Raw genomic sequence first — 24,693 nt, 5'->3', positions numbered from 1 at the left:
TTAGTACAGGAGCAGAGGATTGGATGTGCAAATGGTCCTGTGGATTAGAGAGCTATAATGTATTTAGGAGAGGGGGCTCTGCAATCTCTTTATTGCTGCTGCCGATGTGTGTTGAGGCTCGCACAGGGGAGATACCCAGAGTCCCTTTGTGGAACCAGAGAGATTTAGGGTAAAGTGAGTAGATAAGGGGAGGGGGCATGCACTGCCAGCACGCACACACACACACACACACACACACACACACACACACACACCAAAGATTATAGTTTGAAGAGAAGAAGACTCGTTGTGTGTGGTGTTATTAAACTCAGCATGGAAATGAGATCTTCCCAGAAAGAGGCGCAGACGGTGGCCTTGCTAATCTAATTAATCAGCGTCTGGGTTTTTTTTGTCATCTCTCTGTTGCTCTCGCCTCTCCAGTTTTCTCCTTTACTCAGCTCATCCCTCCCTCTCTCCTTTGTGCCCTCCTGATATCTATGTCTGAACTTCATGCTCACATAAGTGTATAGACAGAAATCTGCCCAGTCATGTGCCTCATATAAAGCATCTCTTGTCTTCTGGCAAGAATAGCTGCTGCTGTGAGGGAACTGGATGTGGGAGCATGGAAAGTAGAGGCTTATCCATGTCTGCATGCAGCAGGGTGGAAGGATGGTGGGGATGCAGGATCTCCCAGGCTTTAGAGGCAACCTGCTACCAGGCCTTGGGGCAGCTGTCAGCGTGACATGCAGAGACCTGGTTGATGGTGAACAGACCCTGAGGTCTTTCTCTGGCGGCGGTGCTCTGATGGTGCTGCTGGTTCGACTGAGGTTCATATTTGGTTGCTTGTGTTTTTTTTTCTCAAGAGCCGACAGCCGCTAGGCAGCATGGGAGGGGCCGCCCGCTGCTGAAGCGCAGCAGCAGTACAGTGCGCTATCCGGCGCAGTGAGTCAGCTGAGCTGCCGGTATCGAAGGCGCACGGAGAGAGACAGGGAGAGAGAAAGGAGTCTTTGCAGGATCTGGAGACACAGAAAGGCCGATGTGCAACTTTGGAGAGTCTGACATGGACATACTGGAGTGATCGGAGCAAGCTTGTTGACGCATAATCCCGCCCGCCCCGCTGGCACTTGCGCAGGCACAGGGAGGGGGGCAAATCAAGCCTCACACAAACTCAAATCCTCCAAGAGAGACTCGCGGATTGCGCTGATTCAACCACCTCCATGCAGGAAGACACAACATTTTTTAGGATTTCTTTGACGCACTGTGGTGATGATGTGCATCTTTTCCGTGTAGATAAATGATCTGAAGCAGAAGACGTAATGCGCTTTAATAATTAGGCTTTAAATCCACTGTTGGATTCGGCACAGTCGCTGCGTCGCGGTCGGTGCGCGCTGTTGGATGCGCCCTGAGGTGTGGACAAGACCTGCCCGTGAATCATCATCATCATCATCGACATCATCGACATCACAGGCATTTGATCGCGATTGTGTTTAATACACGGGGAGATCTGGAGCCATGACAGGCCCCCCGCTGGTCCCAGCACTGCCCGCCACCTGCTGACGGTACCGGGCAGGATGGGAGCAGGTCTGCCGCGTTCAGGATCCCGAACCAGCCGATTTATCAATGGAGGAGGAGAGTGACACCCGGAAAATCAACAACAGCTTCCTGCGCGACCACAACTATGCAACCGAAGGTATTTAAAAAGTGATGATGTTGAGGGGAGAGAGAAAAACAACACCCTGAGCTGTTACTCTGCAAATCACCTGAGGCTGTGGCTGGAGGGATGCTGATATCACAGCAAATGTACCAGCCACTGTATGGGATTATTAAAATAATCATTAGGCAAATAGCTCAGTGAATAAATATCACAGGCTTTACATGGATGCCTTTTGGCTTGCATTAGGTCATTTAAAGGGAATTTAATCGCACTGTAATCTTCTATGGGGGTATTAAAGAAGGGGTCATTTCATATTAATGGTCACATGTAGGTTAGTGGTGTCACTGACAGGAAATGATGAGGTGGCTTCCCATCATACCTGCTATTTTAGGATCCTTTAATCTGCATGGTCAAGGGAATAAAGCTGCTTATGGAGTCCCATGTGATGCAGTTACAATAACTGATCAAGAAATGTATTTTGCTCCCTGTGTGTTCACTTGTTGAGAGAATGAGACGGAGGAGACAGGGAGGGTGGCCTGATTTAAGGAAGCAGCCTCTCTCTCACACACACACTTTTTTTTTTTTTACAGTACATCTACATAACGCATGCATTGAACAATAGCTGTGTCTCGCAGCGCTTTTAAATCCTGCTCCCTGCTGCACATGAGCATGTGTCCCCCTTCACTGACCACACATCAGCCTATTAACCATTTGATGCGTAATAGTTCCCTTATGTTCCACCAATCAGCTCCATCTGTCCTCCGCAAGCTGCTTAGATCGGCGATCAACATAAAAACACTGATTTACAGGTAAAGGTTATCGCTGATCTCATTACCACCTCCATCCTCATATATTAGATCATGCAGATTGGTTATGTGCATTAACTGCAGTTATCAGTATGATCATAAAAAGCAGCGGGGACTAAGAGCTTTTCATTACACAGAGAAAACATTAACATAAGGTCAACTTCATAAGCTTGTGTTTACAAAGTCTTCTAGGGCTGCAGCTAATGATTATGTTCATTATTGATTCATTTGCTGCATATTTACTGGATGATCAGCAAATTGTTTTGTCCATTAAATGTGGTGAAATGACCATTGTCATTCCAACCGACCAAAGGAGTCTGCATCTAAATTGCTTGATTTTTTCAACCAATAAATAAAACCCAAAGATCTGTAGCTTACTGTCATGTGTGACAAGAAAAACCATCAAGTCTTCACACAAAAGAAGCTAAAACCAATGAGTGTAAGGCTATTTTTGCTTGAAATTTACTAAAATGAGGAATCATCATAGTTGCCAGAATTGTTCTTTTTTTATTTGCACATTTTAATTTGTTTCTGCAGCAGTGGGGGAAGCCTTGCCTTCGACTAACCATGAGGTTTAAAATCAGACAAAAAAGGAAATGATTTAAAATATGATGTAACATCCCATAATCGAGCATCTATTCTGTAGTTGTCTAAAGGTAAGAAAAGTGGTGTAGAATAGAGGTTGTTGGAGGGTGTTTGTGGCTGCAGGGTGGGTCATAGCCACAATGGCTCCTTGGGTTTGCCAGTAGCTCAGGTTACTGATGCCACTGCAGGTTGGAGGAGAGACAAAGTCACAGCTCAGAGGGAAGATGGTCTCATTCTCCTGATGCTTTTTGTCTTTTTTTTCAAATTTAAACACAAAGATCATTGTGATTTGTTCTGCTCCCCGACTCTTTCAGATGAAACCCTGTCAGTGCTAAACACACAGTCACTGGTTCATTGCGAGCGGAAGTGAAGTGGGGGTGGGAGTGGTGTGATGGATATCTTTGTGTGATGTGTGCGCTGAGATGAAATAAAATGGGAGGGGAGCTTCTTCCAGCTTCTCCCTGTCTCTCGGTCTCCCTCCTTCACTCTGTCTCATCCCTTTGATGGAGAGAAAGTGTATGAGAGTTGTACAGGTTGTAAAACGTGTCTCCATAAAGCAAAGCACTGTCTAGTCTCTGGCCCATCTGTGCTTTTCAAACAATGAGACTCGACTTTTGTTATTTTCTTTATGGTGATAATTTATGGATGAGCGTCACACCTCATATATCATGAATGTGTGTGTGTGTGTCTGTGAAATCACTGTCTCTCCTTGTCTCTAAATGGTATAGAGTCTGTCTACAGCCAAAGATCACACTAGCTGGTGTCTGGGTCCATCGCCCTTCAGTAATAAATTCACCAAAGTGCACATGTTCCATCAGGCCTGGTCCATTCAGACCACACACACACTCACACATGCACACACAGGTCCCTCAACAGTGGCGGCGAGCTGGTAAGGATTTCCCCCCAGGCCATGCCAGAGCAGCAGGACACTTTAATGATGTCACATTTTAATGATGTCACTCAGGCTGACCTTTGCCTCGCACCAATCCCACGCCTCACTGGGCCCATGGGCGGATACATGACGCGGTGTGTGTCCACGCTGATGTGAGCAAATCCGTGCTTGTCATTTATAGCTGGGTGTGAAATCTCAACGTCCCCTCGACACAAAAGCAAAGTTTCCAGAAGCTTCATTGTTGTCGAGCTGAGAGAAAATTACATCGCGGGCTAATTTGCATTCACCCGCCGCCTGCAGATGACACACAGCTAATGGTGATAGGATGGATGGTTCTGGGCTGTGTGTCACTACAGTTGTGTATAAGTGTGTGTTAAGTCAATGGAGTGTTACACTCCTACAACATGGCTCTCAGTTAATTCCACCTGAATGTGTTCGATATGGATGAAACCGTCAAATGACAGAACACCACCCTGGATGTAAAAAATGCAAATCGCTTCCTCGCTGTGAGGCAGCACCTAACCTAACGTCTGCTTTGCTATTGATTTCTGGTCCTTTACAATTTAGCCACCGGAACAATGACCTGAAGATCTATTGGTAGGAAGCGTAATCCCTTCCTCATTCTCTCCTCCTGCCCCCTCTCGTCTCCCTCTTTCCCTCTCTCTTGCCTACGCCGCTTACACTGTACGTCTGTCTGATGCAAGCACAAGCCTGTGAGTATGATGTGACCCCTGTAGACCCGCTGAATACTGATGCAGTGCCGTAACAGAGAGCTCACAGCCTTTATTGCTGCTGCAGATGAGAGCAAGGGGGGGGCAGCGAGCCTAGTTGCTTGTGCCAAGGCAAACGGCCTGGGGCCACACTTTAGGACCCCAGCATAAAAAAAAAGCTTAGCCCACCATACCCTCAGGTCCCATCCATTATTCACTATATGAAACACTCAAAACGCACAAGCCCCGCCTCAGCACGAAGCGCAAGAGGGATAATGTCTATGTGTGTGTGTATGGGGGTGCATGGGGTGGGGGGTAGCGGGGGCTTAATGGCAAGCTGTGAAGTTGGGGAGAGTCACACTCCTTATTCAGCAGCTGCTTTCATCCCCTGATTAGCTTCTTATTAAGTCTGCAGCTCCATGAAATTTTAATGAGAATTTATTAAAGAATACCCTTAGTGTTGTTACTGTAGGATGATTGCAACAGAAAAAAATATATATATCCTATTTCGCAACTGCAAAAGAGCTTCCTGGTGAGTGGATTTGAGGTGTTGCTGTGATAGATGTACTGGATGTGATTCATTCGTTCATCATTCATTGAGGGCCGCTAGCCCGCAGGCTAAGCAGTGTTTGACCTTTCTGGACTTTATAATGGGATACATTTGTAAGTTTTGATAGCTAATTCCTGCGTCCTGCGTGCCATCACTCCACACACTTCGTGTTCTGGTGATAAGGTCATCGCAGAACGATGCGGGTTTTGTGCAGCAACGTTCTCGTCTTTGATTTTATTCCTGCCTCGAACACTAGGGAGATGAAAGGGATTGCACCAAAGCAGCACAGACAGACAGATAGAGAGGGAGGGTTTTTTTTGTTTTGGTGGTGAATTATAATTCTGTGTGCCCCCGTTTCCCCACCATCCCCCTCCCTACATCTTCAGTTTCTAAGAGAATACCAAATAACAAGCATTCCAAATGATTCCTTTTGGTATTCAGCTTGGTGGTGGCGGGAATCGATCATTCATTTCACTCCTTTTCACCAACCCGTGTTTCGCCCTTTCCTGTATTGTGTTAGATGTGTTCCAACGCCGATGTGTTAATGAAGTGTGAGGAGTGAAGCAGTTACACGTCTCGCCCATTTCACCCTCAACTCCCTGTGGGGGGGAGTGTGGGGACATAGAAAAGCATACGCACACACAAAATGCATACACACACACACAGTCTCAATCTCAAGGGGCTGATCCAGGAGAAACCAGGTTAATTAGCTTGTTCACTCCACATCTTACAAAGAGTCATGCTCTTCAGATGAACAGAGCTGTGTTGTGCTCTGTTGCTTTGTGTGCAGCTAATAAAGCCTAATAACCCCTTAATCATATGGCTGGCTACCAGACCAGTAGGTAACATTTTGTTTGATCTCCATTGTTGTTGGTGTGAAATGAAGCTGTGATCGGCTGCTAATTCAACACAGAAATGGGCCTTTTCATGAGCAGAGTTTAAACATGTGCCATCCCTTATAAAAAAAGATGTACCGACCGATACATATTGTTGATTATCACAGAAGGAACATAGAGCGGCGAGTGAGAGAGTGCGAGAACGGATGTGAATTATCCCCCTGGCCTGATCCTTTGACGCAGGCAGCTCAGCACAAGTGCTGTAATCCTCTCCTCTCCACGTCTACTGCTAACAAAGCATTTACACAACACCATGTTGCTCAGGCACCTCCCTCTACCTGGAATTACTGGACGCCACTTACACAACTGTATTTCCATGCATGAACTCACACCGTTTTGGGTCTGTGTGTCTTACACAACCCTCCCAATGCCAGCGGATCCCGACCTACTTCGTTTTCTGGGGTTTACCCCTGACAGGATTATGTGCTGTCTAGAGGTTAGCTAGGGTGCTACTATTTTGGTCTTTGCTTGTGTCTGTGCCGGTGAGACTCACTGTACGATCTTTTTGCTGACCTACTTAGAAAAACAAACCTCTGTCCCCAGACTCCCCCCTCACTCACAATCATTTCTTTTAGTGGCCCCTTCTGTTATGTGAGATAGATGTTGCGAGCTCAGGCATCTATAAATACATTCAATATCCTCACTCACTCGCCCTGTTTGTGGCTTCTCGTGCACAGTTTTCATTCCAGAATCAATGCATATCTATGTTTCCACCCGATTGATCTCACGTCCAATTCTATATTGCATGCTGAAGGGTGTTATTGCAGTTCAGGTTCCCAAGTAGAAACAGATAAGAGCGGTGCCATGCCTGTTTTTATTTGACTGGTACAGACACACATCACAGCAGCAGGCTCACAGGCTTGTCTGCGTTATTACTGGTGATGGATGTGTGTTATCTCGAGCATCACTCTGATGCATCAAGAAGCGCTGACCTGTCTGTGTCAGACCTGGCTGGCCACAGGATTTATGGGCTTCATCTGGTTATGGTCTGCTGATGAGACTGTGTGTGTGTGAGAGAGAGAGAGAGAGCGAGAGAAAGAGAGAGAGACAGAATGTGTGAGTACACATTTGATCAGTTGAATCACCGGCCAGCTGCTAATTCTACTCCACCTTGAACCTCATGCTCACGTAATAAAAAATCAGATCTGATGCAAGCGGAAATATTCAGGAGACCCACCCACCTGCAGCTCTGCTGTTAATCAATCTGTTCCCTGGAGTGAAATTTCATCTGAAAAAACCAGCACGCTGCCATTCAAATGCAATTCCATCAGTGGTCTAGGTTGTCTGGTTAGAATACATTTGCATGAGGAAAAACTCATTTAGGGAAGCGTTCCATCACGTTGTGAGTCTCAGCTCACTGGCTCTCGCAGATTCTTCATTTACTGATATGATTGAAGGATGTATGGGTGTGTAAACTCGTTAAATGGCATCCATCAATTACTGTTTCTCCTCAGTGACTTAATGTGTTGATGATGAGGGATGGAGAGAGGGAGTGGGGGAAATGGGGAAAAAGAGGCGTATAAAGGACAAAAAGGGAGCAAGAGAGACAAGCTTGGATTCAAGAATGCTGACTGTTAAGCCGATTCCATTCGATTCACACCAGTGGCTTTGGCTTGATGGTGCTGGGAGAAGACACTATTGTGTGTGGCTCTGTGTGTGTGTGTGCTGCACATGCATGTCTCTGTGCACCCAGGGGGTCAATATATGCGGTATTAAAATGGCGATAACCCCAGTTTTGTGTGGTTTTTGCGTGCATGTGTGTATGCAACCACAATATGGTGTGCCAGTGGGGTTCTCCCAGGCTGTAATTAGGTCCGAGTGTGTCTTCTCTGTGAAAAAGTTATTGGTTTCAAATATGATTAGGATTGCCCCTCTGCATGGCCACAAGAATCCCTCTGGTCTCATCTTTTATTGTGGCTTTCTTTTCAACAATTAAATGAAACAAGGGAAAGAGGAACACCACACACGTACACCACACACAATAACGCATTTCCATTTCTACCATGCACAGCAGCTTTATGTGAAGAGATGAGCCAGTCTGCAGGGACTCTATTGTCTGAAGTTGTGCACTGCATTGAACTGCACACACTCCCCCAGATGCAGTACCAGGTTTTCACTCTATTGCAGCACTCACTCTGTCTGCTGAATTACAGCAAGCATCAGCAACTAAGTCTGAGAGCTATTGGCACACACACTCACAGACACATATACACCCCTCTGACTGCTGCTAGAGATGGAAACGGTCTCCATAGCAACATTCCTCTCTCCTGTTCAGCACTCCGCCAGTAGCAGGTCCACAGAGGGCGTGGGGGGTACAAAACAACAAGCTCACTCTCTCTTTCTCTCTTTTTCTCTGTCTAATATTATTGTCACTGTTAAGCAGAGGGCTTGCCTCCACTGTATGTGTGTGTGTGTGTGAGACAGACATTATGCTATGCCCTTTTAGCCCGGGGCTGTATAATAATTACAGTCACCATTAGCATCTCCTAAAACCAGGCAGATGTATGTCTTTGAGGAGGAGAGGAGCTACCTTAAGGGTAGGTGTCTGTTATTTACTTTTTGGTAAAAATAAAACTTGACTATGCAGACACACTGAGCAATGTTGGGGGTGTAGAGCAAAGAAGGCAATTATATCTTATAAGCATTACATTTCTGTTGTCCAGATTGAAAGTTAAAAAGAAGTTGTAGCATATATCATCCGCTAAGGAAACAAATTTGAAAGGTTTCTGATCTTTTTAAATGAAGGGGCAGGAGAGTCTTGGAGCAGCACAGGGTCTTGCAGCCAACAGGACACTGAGGAATGGCTTTATTAGTGTGGTGGAAGAGTCCTATAAAAAGCTGAAGTGCAATTAAATGACACTGACTGGCTCACTCCAATGAGACATGGTACTGAATTAGTTGATATCATGCAGTGACTCATCCAGTGTTTTGTCCTAACCTATATTTCTCCAAAAGTAGGGTAACAGTGCCAGAGAGTCCTCTATGGGTTTGTCACGAGATTCCCCTTGTCTGCCCCTCCTGTGTTTTCTAGAAGTCACTGCACCACATCTGCCTTCAAAGCTCTTTCTTTTTGTCTGACTTCTACCTTGACAGCTTTTGTCCACACTGACATTTTCTCCCCCTCCTCTCCCTCTCTGCTCCCTGTGTTGCAGCTGACATTATCTCAACGGTGGAGTTTAACTCATCGGGAGAGCTGTTGGCCACCGGGGATAAAGGAGGCAGAGTTGTCGTCTTCCAGAGGGAGCAGGAGGTAGGAAATGCCAACAATGCTATGCTAATTATGCTGCCCTTCAGCTGAGAGGATTTCACAGCCTTTTAACATTAAAGTTGGATTGTTTGCTTTTAAATAACAAGGGAAGGTGTATTTTTAAAAGGACTGCTTGTTGGAAATCTGAAAGTCACCACGAATTATAAAAGTCTCTTTTACCGCAATGAGGCTTTGGTTGGACCAGTATGTCATGTTTTTAACCTCTGAATTGCAGTGAGGATCCCAATGATCCCAAAATTTAAACCACATGTAATTTAATACAACAGAGAAGCCATTCAAATATAGCATTTTGAATTCAATGTTCATTCAGTATAAATCTGACATATTTGATATCTTTTTATAGTCATACTTAAACTGGAGGTGCACAGATGTCTTTTTGCACAGGGAAAAAGCATCGGTAGCTTTTTCTCCCCATTCCAAATCTTTATGAGGAGCTAAGCTAACCGGCTGCTAGCTGTAGATTCATTTTCATGGACACAAGAGTCGAATCAATTTCCCAAAAAGAGTGAATAAGCATATTTTTTAAAATCACAAATGACTAAAAGAATGAAGCTCTCAATAACACATTTGATGTAAACAACAGGCCAATTTTAACCCCCATCTCTCTGGCATGAATCAGAAGTCTCTCTCTCACCTCCAACTAGTTCAAAACACAGCCGCTCAGTCTCTTACTGGTTTTATCATAAGACATTCATAAGACATCACACCACCCCAATTTGGGCTTTGCTTCATTAGTTCCTTGATCTTTTTAGAATTGATTTTAAAGTTTTACTGGTTTCACTTTTAAAGCTTGCCTTATTCTGGCCCCAAACAACATAGTAGAAATGTTGTATATGAGATCTTCAGGTGAGGCCCTTCTGGTCATTCCAAAGTTGAAATCTAATGAGGAGAAGGCTTACGTATCCAGTGACTTCTTTTTGAATCACTTCCTAAAACCCATTTTAACAGACTTGCCTTTATCTCATGTTGTCTTTTTGTCTGTCTTTATGTTGTATTCAATTGTTTTATTTGTATTTACTGCTTTTACATGATGCTGTCTTTTTCTGTCAAAGCACTTAAACTCTGTTTTAAAGGTAAGCAGTAGTTATTATTATCGGTTATCATCTAATCTCTCTGTAACCTTTTCTCTGTCCCCTCCTCCTCCTTCAGAGTAAGAGCCAGCCCCAGCGCAGAGGGGAGTACAATGTTTACAGCACATTCCAGAGCCACGAGCCGGAGTTTGACTACCTGAAGAGTTTGGAGATCGAGGAGAAGATCAACAAGATCAAATGGCTTCCTCAGCAGAACGCCGCCTACTTCCTACTCTCCACCAATGGTCAGTCACTGAGCTCAGCTTCTTCAGGAGTGACACAGGTGGCAAAATGGCCAAAGGAGCCATCAATGTGTCACGACAGAGTGTTTACTGAAGGCGTGATTCATTCCTCACTCTGAGGATGGTCAGATGTACAGTTGAGATAAAAGGAGACGTTATTAATATCAATTCAGAATGACTATCTCTGTGAGCATATTGGTGTTTCGCTTGACTGAGCAGGTGTCACCAACTGAGGCATTTCATATTGACTACTTCATGCATGGCTGCCACAGCAGGAACACACTCACACACGCATATAAATCAAATCATGTGTCACCGCGCCCCATACATGTACACTAGCCTTAGCAGACACATACACATCAGCAGAGAGACATCTTGCAGATTGTGGTGCTTCATGCATGGCTGCTACAGAAGTGCTAGCGGTGGCTGGAGCAGATGGTGCAGGTTCCTGTGGCGATTGCCTCACTGCTCTGACACCAATACTCACAGTGGAAATTAAAAGAAAAAAAAACAACAACCTGACTGCTGCTGACACCCACTTTCACTAGGCCGAGAAGCCGGGCTGTAACTGGTGTCTACGTGATGCAGAATTGAAAAGCAGACAGATGGCTTTTTTCAGAGGGAGCGTATACTGGAACAGGGAATGCAGTCAACTTGTAGATTGATATCAGTTACATCAGTATCTACACAGGAGCCGCCATTCATCATCCTTGCTGGCTCCTGCCCAGCTACATGCCAGATTGGCTGCCCAACCCCCCGCATCCATCTTGTATCCGAGTTTCACCGCGATGAGCCATTTTTCTGTGTGTGATTTTTCTGTGTGGTTTGTGTGATGTTTCTATCCCAGACAAGACTGTGAAGCTGTGGAAGATCAGTGAGAGGGACAAGCGTCCGGAGGGCTACAACCTGAAGGATGAAGACGGACGGATCCGAAACCCGTCAACCATCACCTCGCTACGGGTAAGAAGAGGTTACACAAAACCATCAGGTCCAACACCACCCATATTGTCACATTTGCTCTGGTAAACACCTCTGCTCTGTCTTGCTGGTGTGTTAACTGTGGCTTGGAGTCAAACCACAGGTCATGATCTGACGACAGGGAAAATATCAATCTTGTCTGGAAACAAAACATTTCAAGCTACAACCTCAGCAACGTTATATTCTTCTTTTAGAAGGAATGGAAAGCCACAAGACCCATGACGTTTTATCCATCCATCATCTATACTGTTTAACTCTTGAGGGTTAATCGGAACAAATCCCAACCGATCTTTGGAGAGAGGCGGGATACACCCTACTCAAGTCACCAGCCTATCACGGTTGATTTAGATCAACAACCAACCATTAACAGTCATATCAACACCTATAATTGCAGCGTTGGCATGTCTTTGGACTGTGGGAGGATGCTGGAGAACCAGGAGAAAACCATGCACACACACATACATTACCCAAAGGGTCCTCAGAGAGTGCATACCTCCGTTCCCTTGATAACCATATTTAAATTCACTAGATTTTTTTTGGGTCTGCGCCAAAATGCACACACTCATAAATCAGTCCTCTAAACATAACTGGGTTCTTTCCTGACCTGAAGTGCATCCTTCCATCAAGTTTAGTGGTAATCCCTCCCTTGCATAAGCACCCTAACTATCAAACAGTGTTAGCACCTGAAAACTGTACCTCCTTGGCGGAGGTAAACATTGCTGTTCACTGTGTTACTGTGTGGACTCAAGAAGTGTCAATATTATTTAAATGTATGTCATATAAGGTGTTAATTATTGAGCTTTAGAGATGCTGATAGATGAACTATGTTGACCATAGTCAGAGCAAGGCTAGCTGTTTTGCCTAGTGTCCATGCTAAGCTAACTGGCAGTAGGTTTTTTATACACACATGAGAATGGTATCAGTAAATCATTCATCTTTACCTAACTCTTGGTAGGAAAGTAAGTATTTCTCAAAATGTCAAACTATTTATTCTTTAAATTAAGTCAAACTTTTTTTGAATCTTTCGAGAAAGACATGATGTTATTATTCATTTCACTTATAATGGTTGGTGCACAATGCCAGGAGTCTGAACCTGAAATATAATTTTTTATCATTTGCACAAATTTTTCCTGAAAACTGACAAAAGCCTATCCTCAGTTTTAACATAGAATGGTCTGAAGTCTGAATAAGAACAGTACAGATAAGCTGATTAAATCAACATCTAGCATTCAGTCTAATCCTGCACGAACATCTTAGCAACACATACTGATGTGCGTATATATTTGTGTATATTATATATATCTCAAAGTCGACACTTTCTCTTTTAAATAGCAGCTGATGATCATATGGTGCATTTCAGGGCTGATAAATGAGATGAGAAATTTGAACTCAGACTGGCAGAAGTGAGAATGAGTGATCGATATTTGCAATGAGGTGAAGATTATTTTCTCTCTCTCTCTGACTCTCATTCTTATCACTCCACAAAACACTTTTCACACAAAGAAGGCACTGTGTGTGTGGGTTTGTGTGTGTGTGTGTGTCTGCCACAGTAGATTAGTGCTGTGTTCAGCGTGTCTGTCCCTCTTTGTCTGGCTGGCCAGGGGATCATAGCAACCTGGAGGACAGGCCGGGACTGTGGCAATCCTGTTTAGAGGCTGTGAAATCTGCTCAGGGCGAGAAAGAGCAGAGGGTGCGACTCGGAAATATTAATTAAAAAATGTAGCCGGATAATGAGGTCGACATTTAGTATCTCCCTAAAACATAAAATACGATCAAAATGTGTATATTCTATCTTTGTCTTTGCTGCTTTAAGAGACAAAACGACTCTTCATTTCTGTTGTAGATAGAGAGTTGCGTAATTTACATGATGGAAGGTTGAGAATGCATTAGGTTGTTGTGAAGGTGCAGGGGCCAAGCGGGCAGTGTAACTGTGAGTGTTTTGGGGTTATGGGTTAATACAGTCCACGTCTCTCTGGACGGCCACTGAAAGACATGGAAATGAAGTGACACCCATGGAGATACAGCAGCCTGCTGGGCTGCCATGTCTCTCTGTCGGTGCCAGCATCGATAGAGAGAAAAAGCAGCCGATTTGTTCGCCTCTCTCCCTCCCCTCCCTCCTCTCTTTGTCTGGGTTTTATCTGGCCAACGGGGGGCTGCATGCAGACTGGTGCTGGGGGTCTTTGATATGGAGCAGCAGTGTGAAACTCTGTGTGTATATGCGTGTGTGTGTGTGTGTGAATTTGTGTGAGTGGGTGTGTGCAGGAGAGAGGGAAAGAAAGCTCATCTTAATTCTACAGAGTTCAGTTATCATTCCTCAGCAGGGCCTAGCGATGCCCTCGGGCCATATCTCTTTCCACCTCCTTTACTTTCTCTCTTTTCTCCCCTTCTCGCTCACACACCAACACACACACACATTGACTCTCTGTCTCTCTCTTTCTCACATACAAACAAACAAGAGAACAGGAGTGACTTGAACATGAGACAGAGAAAACAGAGAAAGGAGAGAGGTGAGAGACGCAGAGGAGAGAGAGAGAGTGAGAGACGGAGGAAAAGTATGTGCGGTGCGATCACTGAGTAGCCGTATGATTGAACCAGCTCATCAAACAGCCCCGAAGCCCCACCGACTCTGTTACATTAAGATTTGTGGAGTAAATGTCAAAGGAATCCCTGGGGTTATGCGGATGTGGCTCGCAAAAAAACACACACACACACACACACACACACACACACACAAACACACGTGCTGTATATTCCAAACACACATAAATCTATGCAGGCAAGAAGCCACGTGCATGCACAGATAGATAAAGAAAAAAAGAGGGCTTCTAAGAAACCAGCTTGAGAGCAACATCACATTTCTTCCTCCCCTGTTTCTAACTGAACCATCTTCTCCAATAGGTGCCGGTGCTGCAGCCCATGGACCTGATGGTTGAGGCTACAGCCAGGCGTGTGTTCAGCAATGCCCACACCTACCACATCAACTCCATCTCCGTCAACTCCGACCTTCAGACGTTCATCTCCACTGACGACCTCAGGGTGAACCTGTGGAACCTGGAGATCACTGATCGCAGCTTTAGTATCCTCTTAATAATTAAACACCTTTTGAGTTTTTATGACAACTGAAGACTACCACAGGTTCTCTTTCATGTTTGGAAGGAGAGGGTGAGGTGAGAGCTGTTCAGCTGCAACATGAAATTTCAACACTAGATATCACTAAATTCTACACGCTGTTACTTTAATAACATAATGTTTATGTTGAGGAGCTACTGTGTCGCAGGGGGTGAAAATGAACCCTTGAGTTTGAGTTGTAAGTAACTTGAGTTTTGTAAGTTTGCTGTCCACAAGTCGGACATTGTCCTTAGCGCCCGTCTCTCAGACATTGTGGACATCAAACCAGCCAACATGGAGGAGCTGACGGAGGTGATCACCTCAGCAGAGTTTCATCCACAGCACTGTCACACCTTCGCCTACAGCAGCAGCAAGGGCTCAATACGCCTCTGTGACATGAGACAGGCTGCACTCTGCGACAAGCACTGCAAATGTGAGTATCCATGCAGTGCATGATGGGACAAATTTTTAAAAAGCAAGCCAATAAGCCTACAAAATTTGGTAGAGAACTATTCTGAATACGTTTTCTTTCCTGTGATGCCTGTTGGTCTATTATGTGGAAGTAATATTTTCAAAAAGTACAGCACCAATTTTATTGAAACTTTGTGTGGTATGGGCCAAGGAAAAGCCCTGTTAACTTTTGGAGCGCATTTGATGAAGGGGTATGAATACATGTGAATTTATCAAGAAATAATGGACAAAAAACAGGCATATTTAGGGGACTAATATATGAGTATGTGCAATTTAGTGCAGCTTGGTTGAATTTAATGGGATTGTTGAGCAATTCCAGTCATAACTATTATTGTTGGAAACAGGTATATACATCTGACAGGGTCTCACAGTACCCTTCAATTCAATCAAGCTGCACTGAATTTCACACACTCATAGATATCAGTCCTCTAAATATTCATGAAGATTCATGAAGTATTTCCTGGGAAATAAATGAAAATGTCAAAATTGTTCTCACTATGTCAAAGAAAGTGAAACATAATCCTGGATGCATTCCCTGATCTGCACCAAAACTCAATGGGTTCTTTCCTGACACATCCTTCCACCACGTTTTGTGGAAATCCGTTGAGTGTTTTTTGTGTAATCTTGCTTGCAAACAGACAAACATACAAACCAACCAACAAACAAATTGATTGGGGTGAATATCTAACCTCCTTGGTGGAGGTAAAGAGAAGTGATAGAACTGTAAAAACATAAAATCAGATAAACATGCAACATGATACAACATCCACCTTCGTGTGGCATGGACATGCAGCCTCCCCCCACCTCAATATGCCAGGATTGATAACCCGTCAATAAATCTGTGTGTGTGTGACTCAAACAATGAATGGCCTTCTTTAAAGCTTAACATCACATGCATACACTTTGGTTGAATGAATACATTGACATTTTCGCAGGAAAATCAATAGCTTAAAAGCAATCGCATTAGTCCCTCATGGACACACCTTGTTGTTCAATAATGTCAGTCATTTCCTCAGACATATTGACGTGTTCACTGGACCAGGCGCCAGCATGGCCTGTTTAATTTCACCTGAGCGTTTGAGAGATAAATAAAATATTGGGATGAGGACAATTTGGGAGTACATTTCAAGTTATGTTATTCAAAGATGGCCGGACTGACGCATGCACGCACTCAAACACACGCAGAGCAGGCTCTCATTAGCCTCAGGCAGGTTAGTTACAGACCTACTCTTTCACTACATGGACCTGTATGGCTCAGAGCAATCCCTCCCTTCTTCACACACACACATGCACGCACGCGCACACACACACAGAATTAGAGTGAAGATGGATGGATAGATGAGGGATGGATGGAGGGATAGGAGAGGATTGCCAAAGCGCTGAGCCCCAGGACTGAGAGATGGGGACCAGAAAGCTCCTCTGCCCACTCCCCAGGGACCCTATTATACACCCCTGGACTGGGAGGGGAGGAGAGGGCAGCTAGGGATGCACACACATGCATATATACATACACACACCCATTTATACACAACCACTCATTCACTGACACACACCAAATCCAGCAGGGCTGAATTGGGCCCAGGACTTTGACATTGATTTGTTTTTCTTATCCCTCCCTCATCCCCCTATTTTTTCATCTCTCACGCCACATCCCTTGTTAGACTCCCCACTGACACGTCGCAGAGCTATTCTCCTGGCCTCGGCTGAGGAGGAGGGAGGGGATGGAAGGAGGGTGGGGAGAATGGCGGGGGCATTTTTGGAGAGATGGAGAAGACCAAGAGAGAGGGGGAGGAAAAGAGGAGGAGGAACAATAACTTGACAGCTAACGATGGAATGCCTGGCTCTTATCCCCAGCGTGCTGGCCTGCACACAGATGAGCAGCTGCCAAAATCAATATGAATCATAACCAATATTTACCCAGCATGCTGACCCACGACCGGCTCCCTAAACACACACAGAAATAATCCTGTGAAGAGATGCAGCTGCTGCAGCAAACTCCGCATCTAGGCATTGCTGTACCTGTCATTGTTCGCTAATGAAGGGCCCCCACCACTCAAACAGAATCTGCTTTGTGTTCTCTCACTGTGAATGATTAGAAGACGTACAGGAGGGAAAACACCTCTTTAAAGTGGCGACCTCCTACAGTGTTGAAATGTATTTCCTCTGTCAGGAGATAACTGCTTTTTGCTCTTTTCTCTCGCAGACTTTGAGGAGCCGGAGGATCCCTCCACTCGCTCCTTTTTCTCTGAAATCATCTCGTCCATCTCGGACGTGAAGTTCAGCCACAACGGGCGCTATCTGATGACAAGGGACTACCTCACTGTCAAGGTGTGGGACCTTCAGATGGAGAACAAGCCACTGGAGACGTACCAGGTACGGATTCATCATGCCTGCTGGACAGCTAGAAAGCCTCAGAAGAAAACACTCAGCTAGTGAAGTTGGTAAATAACAGTTAGGCCGCAGATCAAATCAAAACTTATTGATTTCAGACTAATCACTCGACATAATCCTGTTTCATTGTCACAGTGTCAGTGATTACCCCAGGAGGTCTTATGAGGGGTGACGGCCCATAAGATGAGACAGATAGTGTCTGTGCTGATGCAACCAGAAGGACATAACCTCCCACTGTGCGGTCACTGGGGTCACATCCACACTGTCTGATCAGGGGAAGCCATCTTAGGGCAGGTCATGATTGATAAGGCCTCCAGCTGGGCTCGGGGGATTCTCTTTTCAATTCCAGCTCCGCCTCCACCTGCCTCTCATCTTAGCGAAGGTCACCAGGTCCTGACGGATTATTGAAAGTGGAGCATATGGTAGTGCAGCTTAAGGCTGTGTGGCTGAACGTGGAAAGGAAATGTGGGAAACTTAAGTTGCTTGAAAACAGTTATGATATGCCACCAAGCGGTTTAATTTTCTTTTTTATTTCAGGTTCACGACTATTTACGGGGCAAACTTTGTTCTCTGTATGAGAATGACTGCATCTTTGACAAGTTTGAGTGTGTCTGGAATGGATCAGACAGGTAAGACTCCCGATCCATCCATCCGTCCATCAATCCCTCCATCCATCCATCCCTCCATCCATCTAATGGTCTACTCTCCTCTCTGTTTCCACAGTGTCATAATGACAGGATCCTACAACAATTTCTTTAGAATGTTTGACCGGAACACCAAACGTGATGTCACACTGGAAGCGTCCAGAGAAAACAGCAAACCCAGAGCCATTCTCAAGCCTCGCAAGGTACAGCAATTAATATCCCATATACAAAAGAACCTATATCGAGTCAAAGACAAGTGAATGTAAAGCAAGAGACCCAACCAGGCAACTAAAGAAACTTCTTGAATAAATGGTCTCCTCATTCAATACAAATGCACAAGGAGAATTCAATCTTCTGATCAAGGAGCTGCAACATACTCCCAATCTCTATTGAGTCTATTTCAGGATGTCAGTGGTTCAGTCTGATCGAAGATCATATTCACATATAAAAATTTCTGTGAAACAGTTGATCCTGAACAGCTCAAACTATTCTCTGGACTGTCTTTGACAGATGTACCAAACACAGCAAATTGTATAAATACAGTTTAAATAAGTTCTTTGCCATCACATTTGGGGTGAACAAGCAATAAAAGTGTCTTTAACATCACCAAAAACCTTCTTAATTTGTGCTTTTGAATCTCATCTTAATGCCTCTTTATCCTCACTGTTGTCCTCAGGTGTGTGTGGGTGGAAAACGACGTAAGGATGAGATCAGCGTAGACAGCTTAGACTTCAGCAAGAAGATCCTTCACACCACGTGGCACCCTCACGAGAACATCATCGCTGTAGCCGCCACCAACAACCTCTACATTTTCCAAGACAAGGTGAACTAAAGGGCGACCTGCCCCTCTGACCCCTGGCCGCCTCACACGTGAGGAGGGGGGCTGCGGGGAGAGGTAGGGCTGGAGAAGGAGAAAGAGACAAACCCCTTCTCTACATCCTTCTCCTCCTCTCCCTATACGTCTTGTTGCTGCTGGACTTGAATTTTTTGCCACCCAGCTGAGGAAGTGCAGAATTGAGTATCCAGTGAGAAAGTGGACAGAATGGATTTGGGGAAGTGGAAAAATTGATACGACCTGGATACAACAAGTGGAAAAAGATTCCTTGAAACCGAGAATGGACTTTTCATTCTTTAAACTGACCTGTAATTTTATTTATTTAGCCATGCGGACACCCGGGGGAGTGAATCCTGTGTATTTATGCAACAAGAGGATTGCTGCATGAATAACATGACGTAGCAGCCCTCTGGACCCTGGAGAAAGGGGCCGATGTGGGCACACACAACGTAAAATAGAGCACACGGACAGAAACCAAGCTTACATGATGGTGGATAACTCTCATGTAGCAACAGTGCCCCCTCTCTTTCAGTCTGCTCATGCTGCAGTGCATGTGCAAGGTGTCGGACAGTGCAACCCGCTGCAGTTCCTACAGATGAGGAAGAGACTGACTTTTTCTCTGCCTGTGACACAACACAGTCTTTCTAGCACCGATTCTGTGTCTCCCTGCCGAGACTGCTGTAGTGTAATGTGAATGAAGCCCTTCCAGGCTGTGTCAATCGTTTTATTTAATGCTGTTGTTTTATTTCGAGTTCTTTTCTCGGTCTGTGAGTCTGTTTAGAAGCTGTGGTGCCTTCTTTTGGTATGTGGGGGTTTCGATGTCGTGGGCACGGGAGGGGGAGGGAGGGGAGGGGACTGAGTACAAGGCAGGAGTGTGAATGTTTCAAATGAAACGTTAACCTTAGAAATGTTTCTTTTGTTTTTTTTCTTTTCTTTTCTCTCGTACTATCTCTCTTTATGAACAAAAATGAAAAAAAAAAAGCTCCACTGAGGTCCCAAATGGAAAAAAGTGCTTGACCGGCTTTATGCTTGTGAGTTTATGGGGGGACGCTGTGATGTGTACAAAGTAATTGTTGCTTTCACCACACAGCCGACAGTCAGATGTCAGATGTTATCAGTTTGCAAGAGACATGACAAAAGCCAAAATTAAACAGTTCTGCAAAATTCCTGCTTCAAAAAGAGAAAACAGTTACTCGTCTAGTTTATTTTGATGTTGCATAAAATGATCTGTAGATGGTAAAACTGTAAACTTCTCTCGTTAAAATATTATTGAAGGTTAACTTGAGATTTCTTGGCATAACATAATGTTGTAGGCCAACTCTTGATCTTGTTTTTGCATGTGTTACATCTGAATCTGATGACGCTGACAGCCTGCGTTTAGATATTAGAACATCTACAGATCATCTGAAGCACTATCAATATATTCCTCGCTTTCTCAAGCCAATTAAGTTTGCGGCCTTGCTTGTCCACGAAGATGTGTAACGTGAAACAGCAGCAGGTCGTGTCACAGCACTCGGCTCCTCTGATCAGCTTGGATGTCCTCACTTGTCTCAAATTTTGTTTTACGAGCCAGATCCCATCGAAGGAAAGCAGTCAAAGGTCTAACTGAACTCTGTGAAATCAGGGAATTATTAAGTGTGATTCCTTTAAACAGTGATGTCGTCTAGACAACCTCCTTTGTGACACTTCTAATTGAAACAAAAAAAACTTTTATAGCTCAGAATGTATTGAAATGCAATTAATTACCATGCAGTCTTTATGCTTACTGGACTTTCTTTGAATAAAAAAGAATAAAGATGTGCAAGTTCAAATGCTGTGTTGTTGTACCGACTCTGTTAACTGTGTTGACTATGCGATTTGCTGCTTACGGTGCAAGGGTGTCCTCATGTGGACAAAGAGTGGAAAAGCAGTCTGGCTGTTGCCAAGACGAGTGGTGAGTGGACACAGTAGGTGAATGATTTCAAATGAATAGAAACTGTCATGATTTTCTTAATGTCTTGATTATTCATGTAACACCCATTTATCAGTTTACTAATGGAAAAATAGCTTTTAAATCAAGGCTGCTGACCCATTCATATATCTCATACAATCAACAAATGACATAATCTATCTCAACTCCAGATTGATGCTTCCAATGTCGTATTTTCTCGATTGTTTGTAACACATTCTTAAAAAATCTGCAGCTGTAATGTTACTGAATTTGTGCCAGAAAATCTTCTAATTGACAATTAACCATTAATATCTATTAATTCGACGAGGAAAACCCAGACTAATTCACAAACATTTACACTAATTAGAAATCCAATGCATTCATATGTCGTACTGTGCACATTATGCAGAGTTCTTCTAATTGGCCCCGCGAGGCAGTGGGTTTACGCACATTTTGTCAGCTGGGGACAGCAGCTGTCAATCACAGAGCATCTTTAAAACCAGCCGCAGAAGCTGCATCATTGTGTCTCACGGTAAACCCAGAGACAGACAGGAGCTCTACTGTGATGACTGACAGTCAATCGATACGATTATTATAACAGGTTTAGACTCGGGATACATACTTTTTCAAATCAATCTTAAGACTTTCTCTTCTCTTTGCTGCCTTTTACATTTTGCATATTTTCCTCTCGTATCAGATCACCGTCTACCTGGAGAAGATGGATAAGTTAAGTGGGAACAATGCGACGGTTCTGAACAGCTCAATAGACAAGTGGTCTTTTATCGAACGTGGCTCGTTCCAACACCTGAAATCTGGTGAACTGAGGGTCCTGGTGCCGGCCATCCTGGGAGTCATCTGCGTCCTGGGTTTGGCTTGTAATCTCACCGCGATGGTCATCTTGTTCTCAAATGCACATCGGGGCAAACTGTCTCTCATCAACTCCCTCATCTTCAACTTGATGTTTGCTGACGGGCTGGTGCTCGTATTTACGATGCCTTTCAGGGCTGCTTTCTACTCCAAGGCGAGCTGGGACCTGGGCTGGGTGGTTTGCAAGACAGCCGACTGGTTTCTCCAGTCCTGCATGGCTGCAAAGAGCTTGACCGTGGCGATCATGGCCAAAGCTTGCTGCCGCTACGTGTCCAACCCGACCAAGCAGGTGAGCATCCACCTGGGCTCTATACTGGTGGTTCTCTTCTTCATCTGGCTGTCTGCCTGCTCTGTCACCATCCCTCACTGGCTGTTCGCTACTCTGCATAGAGGAATCCGCAGGGTTACGTGTGTGCTGATGGTTCCTCCTGAAGCCCAGGATTTCATGACCGTGTATGTCAAAGCGTACCCCCTGGGGGTGTACTGTGCACCGCTCAGCTTTGCACTGATATATTTCTGGAAGGCTTACAGCCAGTGCCAGCGCCGCTCCAGTAAAAGTCAGAATCTGCGTACACAGATCAGGTCCAGAAAGCTCACCTTAATGTTATTCAGCCTGACTGTGGCTATGGCTATTCTCTGGCTTCCACAGTGGGTGGTGTGGGTTTGGGAGCGTCATATTGCAGAAAAAGAAATGGAAGGAGCTCAGCCACTCGTCTCCTCGCCCCCCCTTCTTCTAACCCTCTCCGCTCAGCTTCTCACCTTCTCTCTGTCGCTAGTGAACCCTCTCATTGTCCTCTCCCTCTCCGAGGAATTCAGAGAGGGCTACAGGGGGCTGTGGAGGCGTCTCACCCTGCGCAAGCAACTTCCGTCCAAACCAAAGCCCGGACCGCACAACCCTACCTCTCTCCAGTCACCTTGCCCTAGACCTGAGACCTCAGTCCAGCTGAGAGGAGAGAGGAGCCTTCAGTCAAGCTACAGCCAGGGTACCAGCAGAGACGCTCCACCCCAGCCCGAACAAGGTGAAGGAGGAGGAGGACGTGGAGGCACAGACGTGGACAGAGTGAGCCTCAAAGATGGGATAGTGTTGCCAGATTTGGAGCATTTCTGGCACGAGAGGGAGACGGGGATGCACACAGACGAAAATGATCCTGTGCCGTGGGAGCATCAGGACAAATAGGGCAAAAAAGAACTACCATCTTCCAGCTTGATCAACATTCACTACGATCCTGAGCAGCAGCTTCATCAACAGACCTCAGCTCAGTGCTTTACAGTAAATCAGTGGTATTCTGTCAACTGTGTGTATGAAATTATACAAAAAGGTAAGAAGGCAATCAGTAAGGAAACAAGTGTGGACTGTGAATAGAGCAGTGCCATGATTCCATTTGCATATACTTTGCAATCAGTTGTTTAATGTGGAGGAACTAGACTATAATTAGTGTAAGTGTGACTTGGTGGCTGTACATTAAAGCTTTTGGTAAGGATGATGTAAATGCATTTCACATCATATAAAGTATTTACAATAGATATATTTGTATATATATTTCCAGTAAATAATATACTAAATGTAAGTTGCAGATTTCCTGACATATATGGACAAGAAATCCCCTCAACAAACCTGACATTTTTCAGATTATATCATTTAAAAAAATCTTAATTGGAGGTATATTAAATGTTGACGCCTAAAATGAGCATGGAACCTTTATTTGTTATTGTGTAGATCTTTGTAGTATTACGAAGTGATGTAACATCCTGAAGTTTTTATGTGAAAGTGAAAGAACTTGTGGTTTTCCTTGACAGAGATTATTTTGTAACCATTGTGTATAATGACCAGTGTTCACAAGGCAAAATCTAAATAAATAAATAGCTTGTGTGTCATAATATTGTCTTATTTTGTCAAACATTGTTCTAATGGGAGGGAAAATATAGTATACAACAGCAACTCAGTTGTTTGTGTGTATCTGTATTGGATATTCCTGGTTCAGAATTGATTTTAATTGATTTAATCAATGACACAAATACACATACACACAAACACGTTAAGTCTTAATGAGATGGATCAGACACCAGTTGAAGGTCTCCCGCGGACATTGGGTCATTAAACATATTTTCATAAGGGCATCCATTAGAATTTTAATTAGAGGTAAAGAGCTTAAGTCATAACTTGGAATCGTTTGGAAGCTCTGTGGGAGACTTATAAAGAATTCTCTCTTCATTGATCTAAATACATGCAATAGGTCAAAATCTCACAGTTAAAAGGGATAAACAACATGAGAGGAAACTGATCCAGGATCGATCCGTCTGTCTGCTGTAACAGCAACCCAGCTGTGCTGAACACTAAGGCCACGTGTAAATATCCCTCTATTTCAAATTGTACTGACGTTACCTACATGGGTGAGGTCTGTTTTATAAGAAGTCAAACTGAAGGAGAGCAGAGGAGGATTTAGGGTGTAGGAGTCACCCCCATGGTTACCTAACACCTCTTTTTACTGCCTACCTTCCCTTATGACATTTTCCCCTCGTTAATTATTTATAATGACCTTTTATTGCCAGAGGCAAGAACCTCAATCAGAGCAACACTTAACTATATAACCCACTGTCAGTCCCTGGAGAAGTGACCAGGCCAAAAACACCGGGGGCAAAAAAAAGCTATTCACTCATTGTTGTACTGAAATGTGAGCCATCACGGTATAAACACAGAAATGATTAAAAGGTAAGAGCACAACAATGACTAATGTGAACACTGATGTCACAGTGTTTTTAATGAACACCTCCTGCATTCACTACTGTTTGACACCTCTGGCATTTACTGCTTAATGA

At 44.4% G+C, this 24,693-nt stretch overlaps 2 protein-coding genes across 3 annotated transcripts in view; both read left to right on the top strand.

Annotated features, from left to right (window-relative positions):
• The window catches only part of LOC109628220 (serine/threonine-protein phosphatase 2A 55 kDa regulatory subunit B beta isoform), a 41,491-nt gene extending 20,601 nt beyond the window's left edge, over positions 1-20,890 (top strand). The window contains exons 1-10 of one of the 2 annotated variants that reach the window (XM_020085234.2): positions 670-1,669; positions 9,225-9,322; positions 10,490-10,655; positions 11,500-11,612; positions 14,529-14,706; positions 15,007-15,171; positions 17,413-17,582; positions 18,138-18,229; positions 18,324-18,447; positions 18,921-20,890. In XM_020085234.2, coding sequence (XP_019940793.2) covers positions 1,600-1,669; positions 9,225-9,322; positions 10,490-10,655; positions 11,500-11,612; positions 14,529-14,706; positions 15,007-15,171; positions 17,413-17,582; positions 18,138-18,229; positions 18,324-18,447; positions 18,921-19,076 — 1,332 coding nt within the window. In that variant the 5' untranslated portion in view covers positions 670-1,599 and the 3' untranslated portion in view covers positions 19,077-20,890. Of the gene's footprint in view, positions 1-669; positions 1,670-9,224; positions 9,323-10,489; positions 10,656-11,499; positions 11,613-14,528; positions 14,707-15,006; positions 15,172-17,412; positions 17,583-18,137; positions 18,230-18,323; positions 18,448-18,920 lie in introns of those variants that run through there. The other variant, XM_020085226.2, reaches the window with a different exon arrangement.
• A 130-nt stretch (positions 20,891-21,020) lies between these two features.
• On the top strand, positions 21,021-23,708 carry gpr151 (G protein-coupled receptor 151). The gene has a single exon (XM_020079843.2). The coding sequence runs from the start codon at positions 21,728-21,730 to the stop codon at positions 23,051-23,053; it is 1,326 nt and encodes a 441-aa protein (XP_019935402.2). The 5' UTR covers positions 21,021-21,727; the 3' UTR covers positions 23,054-23,708.
• The last annotated feature ends 985 nt before the right edge of the window (positions 23,709-24,693 follow it).

The sequence above is a fragment of the Paralichthys olivaceus genome, chromosome 9, assembly GCF_024713975.1.
Source record: "Paralichthys olivaceus isolate ysfri-2021 chromosome 9, ASM2471397v2, whole genome shotgun sequence".
NCBI lineage: Eukaryota > Metazoa > Chordata > Actinopteri > Pleuronectiformes > Paralichthyidae > Paralichthys > Paralichthys olivaceus.
The sequence above is the reverse complement of the archived record's forward strand: the minus strand, read 5'-3'. Positions and strand labels throughout refer to the sequence as shown.